The sequence below is a fragment of the Apaloderma vittatum genome, unplaced genomic scaffold (assembly GCF_000703405.1).
Source record: "Apaloderma vittatum isolate BGI_N311 unplaced genomic scaffold, ASM70340v1 scaffold17949, whole genome shotgun sequence".
NCBI classification, from domain to species: domain Eukaryota; kingdom Metazoa; phylum Chordata; class Aves; order Trogoniformes; family Trogonidae; genus Apaloderma; species Apaloderma vittatum.
In genome coordinates, this window is record NW_009734795.1 from 4,000 (window position 1) to 13,228 (window position 9,229).

Sequence of the window (9,229 nt, forward strand, 5' to 3'; positions counted from 1 at the left end):
CAGAGTCTCCCTCCCGCTTCTGCTGGTTTGGGTTGTGGTGTGACCCGTTAAGGCTGTGGTGGGATGGGGGGCAGTGACGGTGACTGGGGTCTGGAGACGTTAGAGGGTTGGGGCAAAGCACGTTGAAAGAGGCCGGACAGCAGCAGCCTGCCTCCTGCGTCTGAGAATCAGGGTTTGATTCAGGGCCTTTGTAAGCAGAGAGAAGAGTATAAACTCACAGGTGGGGGAGTTGTGTCGTAGGGGGTTAGGGGATGAAAATTTTGTTCCAAAAGGGAACGTAGAAGTAGAACAGGGAAGCAAGGGGACTGGTGTGGTTGAGCGATACGTGGATGATTAAAGCGTCAAACTGCAGCGAGAAATGTGGCCTACTAAAGTATTAATAGTTCAGGGGAGAGGGGATGTTTTATTTGACTAGCTCTGGAGGTAGGTAGCAACAAAACATAACTTCAGGGGGGTTTTTGTTGATGAAAGGAACATGTCGCTCCTGTCTTCTGTACGTGTTTATGAGTTTTTTCCCAGAGCAGTGTATGTTATCTGAATTCACCATATTCCTGTTTTTTTCTGTGTGTAATTGATAAACTTAAGATGAGTTTTAGTTCCAGTGCTTTTAATGAAGTGACGTCTGACTGGCCCAACAGGTTCCTGGGTGGAGTTACAGATGAACGGCAACGGCAATAGCAACGATAATGGCAACGGCAAAAACGGAGGTCTGGAACACGTCCCTTCATCGTCCTCCATCCACAATGGAGACATGGAAAAAATCCTCCTGGATGCCCAGCATGAATCAGGACAGAGCAGTTCAAGAGGTAGCTCCCACTGTGACAGGTAAAGAACTGTTTGCTGTCCTGCCGTAGGTTTTATCCTGCAGGTGTTAACGGAGGGGGAAGGCTTTTGTTCAGGCTTGAGTGGATGCTGTCCATCCTGCCCGCTCTGTAGCTTGTAGAAGATCAGATACAAAAGCTATTTAAAATAGTTAGGCCTGATTTAATTCCTGAATGTAGTAGTCTGTTTGAAAATAATCCATATGAGTATTTCAAGTAGAATAGTCGTGTTTAGAGAAAATAAATTTAGCTACGTCTACGTTGCTGAGAAACTATCTGTCAGTAGTTTGGTACTTTCTAGTTCAACCAGGAATGTCTGCTGAATGATGGATGTGTAGTCTTTTACTAGCACAGGATTTTTTCAATCTTTACTCACATTTTAAGTGAGTGAAGGCAGATTCCTTTTTAAAAAATAATTTAATTTTGCACTTGTTAACTTTTTGGTAATTCTTGTTCCCCTTGTGACAACTGAAGTAATGTACAAGAAAGGGGAGGTACTTTGATGTTTTGCATTCTTTTCTAAACAACAAGCTGCTCTTGAATGTAGTGTTTTGGTTTCTTTCTGGATCTTTGTAAAACACACCTTTCTCATGAAAAAGCTTGCCAGGTTAAAAAGATGCCCTTAGTGTTTTAATGAGGCTTCTGCATCATTGCGTCATACAGAATTTTGTGTAATTCCTGACTTAAATTCTTTAGCATTTCCTTGGTTGAGGTGCAATAGTTGATTAATTGTGCAAGTAGATGACCAAATCTTTAATATTCCAAGTGAGGCTAGCAAGGAGAATATGTATTTTTACCAAGCATTAAAAGACGTTTCGATGTGTGATGTTTCTGCTTGTAATGATACAAAACGAAGTGTGATTCACAACACTGGCAGCGTCATCTAAAATAAGGGATCTACATCTTTTGTGTAGCAGCTGAAGCTTTGGGCAATGGTTTCCTTGCTTCAGTGGAAGGGCTGTCAACCCTGTTGAGAAAGGTCGGATTATAAGTGGAAAAACAATTAGAAATATGAGGGATTTTGGAAGACTCTGATACTGGTGTTTGTGATGTTAAAGGTAGTGTAGTGTGAACTGGTCTGAGTAGTGTGCAGAGGTGCATGTGGAAATGGTTTGGCTGAAATGCTGTTTGCAGTAGTGATTCTTTGGGTGACAGAGTGTAGAACGACAAGATGATATAATGAAATCATTTTTTCTTTAGCCCTTCGCCTCAAGAAGACGGACAGATAACTTTCGATGTGGAAATGCACACAAGTAAAGACAGTAGTTCTCAGGTACCTTCTTCATTAACCTTTAGAAGACATTAACTTTTTAAAATACATCTTTTAAAGTTGTAGATATTGTATATAGTTCTTATATTTATGTAGATCAGTTTTGAGACGTAGAGCAAGCTCTCAGCCGTGTCAAGGGCCCTAAAATGTTATGTTGTGTATCAGCATTAAGCTGATGGTAGCAACTTTTACTTTTTTTGTCGTGCTGAGACGCTGAACTTGTCTGTCTGCTGCAGTACAAGCTAAGGACTAATGTAAAACTTATTTATTCAAAATTTGGAGGTGTCCCTTTGTCATTTGGGTAAGGTTGTTTCCTTGTCTTTGCTCTTGCAGGTTTTTACTCAGTCTTTCTTTTATTAGAACTTTAAATAGTACGTGCCTGTAAATAGGTATAGTAAATAACTTTTGTGCATTAAACTTATGTCAGTTTAAGTAATTTATCTTTTCTTTTAAGGGGTTGCTTTCAGAATAAAGTTTTATTAAATTAAAACGCATTCCAGAACTTTTAGCAATGAGGCAGCGTTAATAAGCTTTTCCTTAGGCTTACATTCTGTATGAGTTGAAATTGGACATAGAGAGATGAATAGCTCTGGAGTGAGGGGTAAAATGAGGCTCCATCCCTAAAGCTGAGGAATGCCCTGTTTAGTAGCAGTCATGTTACTGTTTAACACGGCTTGCAGTGCATGTCAAACTTGTTTTGTTTTTGAAATATTTATATTCCTGCACAAGATTTGAGGGTGTTCAGTTTATTGCTCTGCAGATAGTCAGCTCACATGATAGTGAGTAATCTCTGTAACACAAACTGAGAGGAGACTAATGCTGAACTCTTAGTTTGATCATTTAATAGAATTTGCTGTCTTCAGCAGTATAAATAAAAAGCATTCCTGGAAGAATGAAACCTTGCATTTAATTTTGTCAAAGACCTGGCCCAACAGTGGGACTGTTGCCGTTCTGCCCTGGAGAGCCAGAACGATCGGCACGAAGTTGTTGGTGAGGCTGCCCTCTCACTTTTGTGACTGTCATACCTGATTAGTTCTGGGTTTGGTGTGGTTCCCACTTCAATGTTGTAAGTGGTTTATCTTGTTTTACTAAGGGTCACTCAGGAAATTGTTCTAATATTAAAGACGAGTTTGCACCAAAGTCAGTGGCGTGCTCTAGTCTTCCGAATTTATCTTTTTCTCACGTGGTAACATTTGTATCTAGTCACGTAATGGTAAATCTTTTCATCAAGACAATTGCAGTAAGTGCTTGCCTTTCCCTAAATGCACCCAGCAGAATCTGCTGGTTGCAAGTAATATAAATTTCAAATGACTAATAACACACCTTTAAAAAAGTCAAAATACTGTTTTTGAAACCCGTCTATGACTGTCGTTCTGTGCCTTAGCCAAGTTCTGTGTGCTTTACATCGAATGCCATCAATTTAAAACCTTTTGCCATTTGTAAAAACTTTGTTTAATGTGTTTTGCTAATGCTGGTTCAGTACATGTAAGATTTCAATAATCCTTTTTCTGTTTTTAAACAAAACAACCACCTTGCAATGATGTGGAAGTGCTGGGTATAGTAAAACATTTGTGGTACGCTGACTTCTGCAGCTCCTCCTGTTAGCGTAATAAAATCTCTTCTAAATAATCAGTTGCTCAAGAACACTTTCTAGTTTATCAGGTGCCACCATTTGGTGCTTATCATTTTACTACTCTTGTTGTGGCTCTCAAATTAACACTCTAAGGAGGAGCTGACTGAGCGTTACAAGGCTTGTCCCGTGTATATTTGCAGTCTGAAGAAGAAGCGGTAGAAGGAGAGAAAGAGTTGGAAGTTTTGAAGAAAAGTGCTGACTGGGTGTCAGACTGGTCAAGTAGGCCTGAAAACATTCCTCCCAAGTGAGTTGAGCTCTCTTTTTTTTTTTTTTTTTTTTGGTTAATATTCTTTTATATGAAGGAGAGAAGAATCCTAAGTCACAATTGTGTGGAATTGCTCTGGCTCTCCAAAGAAGATCACCATAACAAAAGCTAAATTTCTCTTTGAGGAGGCTAAAAAAAGCTAAAAACAAAGTATGAAAATCTTAATAGCAACAGGATTGCCTTCTTACTGAAAATAATACAAATCCACAGCAAGCTGATTATAAGATTTCTTGAAAAAATTACAATTATTGGGAGAGCTGGGTACTTGGAGCTGGGATGCATGGGATTTAGTTTTGGCTTACTGAACGGAACAGTGTTGAGCAGGTCTCCTAAATCCTCTGTACCTTTTATTCTTTCTATGGAAAATACGTAATGTTCGTCCACGGAAGGGGAAATGTTGAGATCGTTGAATGCAAAGCGTTTTTATTAAAATAAAGGATGCTGTCTAAATGTGGCAGACCTTCTGTATCTCTGTTTGGAACAAAAAACGAGGCTCTTGCTAACAAATCATATCCTGAAATTCCCTCTCTTGGACCTACCTCTCTGTTCAGCTCCGGCTCCCTTTGTCTCTGTACTGTCTGTGTAAGTGGTCTCTCCACAATAATACCTCCTATTATTTTGTTTGATTCCTTACTCCACATAAGAGATCGTTTGCTTTGATCTCTAGCTCTTTGTACTTTAAAAAAGCATATTCCTACGGAGATCAGTGCATTTGTGTGCAAAAAAAAAAAAAAAAAAGGAAAGAAACAAATCTTACTGATTTTATTTTTCCTTGCTTCTGCTCTTTTTTTCAGGGAATTTCATTTCAGACATCCCAAACGTTCAGTGTCTTTAAGTATGAGGAAAAGTGGAGCAATGAAAAAAGGTGGCATTTTCTCTGCAGAATTTCTTAAGGTTTTCATTCCATCTCTGTTCATATCTCATGTTTTGGCTTTGGGACTAGGGTAAGTATCAACCTCGTTCTCACTTCAGCTTTTGCACCTGGCTTTGCTTTTCCGTGTTACTTATATGTCAGCTGCCTCCTGAAAAGGGCTTTATCTGGAATAGTTATTGTTACACCTTGCTCAAGATAGACACGGTGCCCTTTTTGAAATGCAGGAAAACTTTGCAGCAATTAACACTTTGCAGCCATTAATTTCTAGAACAGCCATTATTTCTAGAACAGATCTAGTTCCTTATATTGAGAATCTACGGATTGTCCTGAATTTGAAAGTAATCTTTGCAATTATGTGCCATTTGATTATTCACACCTTCTGCTCAAATGCTTCATGTTATGACGTGGGGAAAGTAAGCACAGAATAGGTGGAAGACTGCTGCAACTTCTACTAACCACTACAAAAACGTGCAAATCATGATGCTGAAGTTCTGTGTGTTTGGCACATACTCTGTGATTTTTAATGTCTAATGCTGCAGTTATGGGATATTACTGAAAGGCAAGGCTTGAATAATTAAAGAAGGTACGGCAAATACTGGCTGTGTCCTGCGAGATCAACTGCGACTGCTCAGCAGTGTTTCCGTTGCCCGTGTAATCCAGCATAATCTCTCAACTTGCTTAAATCCTAACGTTACGTTTATCCATCTTACGTTCTTCTGTGATGGGGGCAAAGACATGCACTCAAAATACATTTTTATTTAGTTTCATATTCGTTTCTGGGGGTGCAGTCCAAGTGTCTCTTGGAATTCTTGTAAAATATGAAATAAATGAGGAGGATAGAATATAGGAGAGCATGCTATAGGATTTTTATACGGTAGCAAAATTCTGTATTTCTGCGACGAATTAAATCTTGCCTGAATTTATTTGTTAGAGGTCAGCGTTTGTGTAGATGCTCAGTGTTTGAAAGCTCACCCTCTCTCTTTATGGGCAGTGCTTTGTTTGTTTTACCACAAAAAACTGGGAGTGTTGCTTGCCCCTGTGTCAGGTACCCCACAAACAACGCAAAAGCTTTTGGACTGGGGCTTTCAAATGAGCTTGGGACTGAAAGAAACCCACTTGTCTCCAGCGCTGACAGCATCAGGCCTATGCTCATCTGAAAATCTCCCTCTTTAAGTAATTTTATAGAAGACAAGTCCTTGGAAGAATCTCATCAGACTAACTTGAAAAGCCAGTTAGACTAGTGGAGTGTGTGAGGACTGTTTGGAATCCAGGGAGTATTTCTGTGAAATACGATGTGCCTTTATACTTTTTATTTCAGCATCTACATTGGAAAACGACTGACCACACCTTCAGCCAGCACTTATTGAAAGATGGAGTGCAAAACCTGGAAACCCACGTGACCTGTGAAGGTGTTACTGTCTCATTTAGTACATTTGACTTGAGACCATTTTAAGCATGACCCTGACTTCACCCTTTCCTTACATATCCAGGTTTTTGCTAACTCTGGAATTCGGTATTGTGTTGGAACTCTGTTGAGGTGTTTCGCTATCCACATTCTTTCCCTCTCTCCTCCCATTCCCCTGCCTCTTGGCCTGCAAGACACGTCAGAGTTGCTGAACGGAGTTTACAACTGTCTATATGTTGCAAGGGCTTCTCTCAATGCAAAATGCCACCAGCAAGTTTTAATTTTATCAGTGATGCTGTTGCCTCCTTAGTGCAACCTGACTTAAATTGCAGTTGTGCATGGTATAAATGTTGACTGTACTATGGCGATAGAATCAACAGTCTCTTTGGGAGAAAATTATCGATTGGAATAAAAAAGATTTTCTTCTGAAAAACAAGCTGGTTGTGAAACAAACTAAGAAATCACTGGCAATAAAAACAGTTTAAATCAGCTTTTGGGGGGAATTTCCTTGGCCCCTTCTATTGGCTAACTTGATTTGCAGGAGGCAAAGACTGCATAAATTTTAAAGTAGGAGAACTAAATCCATCAGCATATTTTAATATTAGGTAATTGTTGTAATCTTGTCTTTTCTATGAAGTCAGCTCCTTATTCCTTGTAGGAAAACCTGTCTGATGCCTAGAAAATATTAGAAGAATTGCATTGTTTGCATGTGACGAAGCTTTTCTTTTCCTTACCTGTTTTCTTGAGGGAAAATTTTAAATGTGAAATTTTCCTTTTAAAAGTAGTTTTAAATTAAGGAAGAAAAACCCCAACAGCTGTAGGTGTACTTAGACTCTGTGTAAAAGGATATGATTCTGTTTGTTGTGGAACCATTTACAATTACGATGATGTGGCAGTTCTGGAAGGTAAAGCGTTTGACTTATCTTTAGGGGGGACAATCTTGCAGGTGCGTAAAGATTCAGAAGTTGTAAAGCTCTGAAATGTCTTCTGCAAATGAATTTTCAATATTCCTCTCTCTCATTGTTTACTGTACGATCTCCTCTGGGGATCCATGGAACCTGAAAGTCACTCGTGATGTCTCATGTTAGCTAGACTTCTCACTAATGTTGAACTTTTATCTTAGGGAACATTAAGCCTTGTCCTCCTTCAGTGACACTTCTTTTCAAAAATGTGAAGCTTTAGTACCAAATTGTTACAAAGCATTGGGACAGCCATGTCCTTAAATAGAATTTTATTGGATTTCAGAACATGTAGCATGACTCTGAAGGGTAGAATACTCTTTTTTTATATATATATGAATATATTAAAAAAATATGATATAGACTTTAATACTAAGTATTTAGGGAACCAATGCTAATTTTAAGACTAGCAGAAATCTCATTTAAATAAAAACTTTAGTAGGCTGACTTTAGAAAGTGATGAGAAAACACGGTCAGCTGGTTTGGAGAGAACAGCTACCTGTAATTGTTTGCTTGCATCAGACTTTATAAAGTTGATTATTTGATATGGCAGTGATCGCTTGGAACAGTTGATGCGTAGAAGCTAAATCCCAACTGAGATTTGGTTTAAAAGAACTTAGTTAGCTCCTGGGAAGTAAAAAAAGTAAGGTATAAATCCACTGCTAAACTGTATTTATTTTTCTTCTCTACTTCTGAATGCTGTTAGAGAATGCTTTCAGGTGGAAGGGCAGTCTGACAAAAAATTCTCTTGGAGACATCTTCTTTTTTTCCTTAAAGTTGTGAATACTAGTGGCACTTGAGTTGCCTCCAACTGCGTATTTGTTTCGAGCGTGGATACTGGGTTTCACCCAAAGGTGGGGGAGAGAAGGGGCAAGTGGTGAGAGGTGTTTTAGGTAGTATCAAGTGCATAGGTTTACAGTCCAAAAAACTGAGGGGACGGGAGAAAGGCTGAAACACTTTCAGTTCTAATTACAGCACCTTGTTTTGTATGGAAATTGGAGTAGTGGAAAAATAGATTTTTACTAAGTAGGGAGTACTTTTGTGGAAAAATGATAATTACCCCTTTCCGAAATAAAAATCAGTGCTTCTTCAGAATATCCAATAAATAATATTGCAAGCTTGTGGCTAGAGTATCAACACAGCGTATAATATTTGAAGGAGCTGTGAAGTAAAAATTGTGAAGACTATAGCTAAGGAATGGATACATGATCACTGTAACACTTGCTCTGACACAATGCAGTATTTATTGATACCCTACTATAAGCTTCGGATGGGAGTCTACAACTTCTAGTTTTACAGTGAACAGAAACAGATTGTTGTATAATTTGAAAAGGGGTTTCAACTATTGATAGTTGAAGTTTTGTTAAGATAAATGTTGTTTAAAAAAGCTTTATACCTGTTTACAGTTTTGGAAAAAAAAAAATGCAGGCTTCATTTTTCTTACATTCAGTGAAAACTGGCCTAGAATATTTGTAAATAGGATCAAGAAAAAAAAAATGCATAAACTCGCACATTAAAAATGCAGCAGGCGAACTTAACTGCAGCAAATGCATATTTACTTACTGTTTTAAAAAGTCAAAGCTGAAGATTGTTAGAAATTCAAATTTTTTAATTGACGTTTGTTGAAATATTGGAGTTAACTGAGCCAAAGTGATTATGCATTCTTCATAAATTAGTTAGCACTTTGTAACATTATATACAGTTTACAGTACATGTATAAGTTGTAGCTTATAAACATTTTGTGCCATTAAAGCTCTCACAAAACTGGTTGTCTGAAATTACTTCATGCTGCGCCTTTCTTGATTTTTTTTCTTTCTTTATTTTTACAGGACTGCTTTGTATAATGTTTTATAAAACTATTGTGTTCCGGGTTGTATGAACATTGAAGCTGCTGTTTATAGACTGGATAAGTTTTTGAAAGATTACTTGGGGGTTGGTTTGTTTGTTTGGTTGTTTGTTGTTTTTTTTTTAAGTGACTTGGGATCATCTACTTCTTTTCCTG

General features: G+C 38.2%; 1 protein-coding gene across 1 annotated transcript; it reads left to right on the forward strand.

Moving 5' to 3' along the window:
* Positions 1-611: 611 nt before the first annotated feature.
* Positions 612-9,008, forward strand: BNIP3L (BCL2/adenovirus E1B 19kDa interacting protein 3-like). Its single transcript, XM_009876409.1, has 5 exons — positions 612-825; positions 2,022-2,094; positions 3,865-3,968; positions 4,784-4,933; positions 6,182-9,008. Exons 1-5 carry the CDS (start codon positions 659-661, stop codon positions 6,228-6,230), a joined length of 543 nt encoding a protein of 180 aa, XP_009874711.1. The 5' UTR covers positions 612-658; the 3' UTR covers positions 6,231-9,008.
* The last annotated feature ends 221 nt before the right edge of the window (positions 9,009-9,229 follow it).

Excerpts from the sequence above, each read along its gene's own strand:
- BNIP3L (XM_009876409.1), top strand. The coding sequence starts at position 659 with ATGAACGGCAACGGCAATAGCAACGATAATGGCAACGGCAAAAACGGA. Across the intron at positions 2,095-3,864 it reads GTAAAGACAGTAGTTCTCAG|TCTGAAGAAGAAGCGGTAGA; the intron begins GTACCTTCTTCA and ends GTATATTTGCAG. Across the intron at positions 4,934-6,181 it reads GTTTTGGCTTTGGGACTAGG|CATCTACATTGGAAAACGAC; the intron begins GTAAGTATCAAC and ends TTTTTATTTCAG.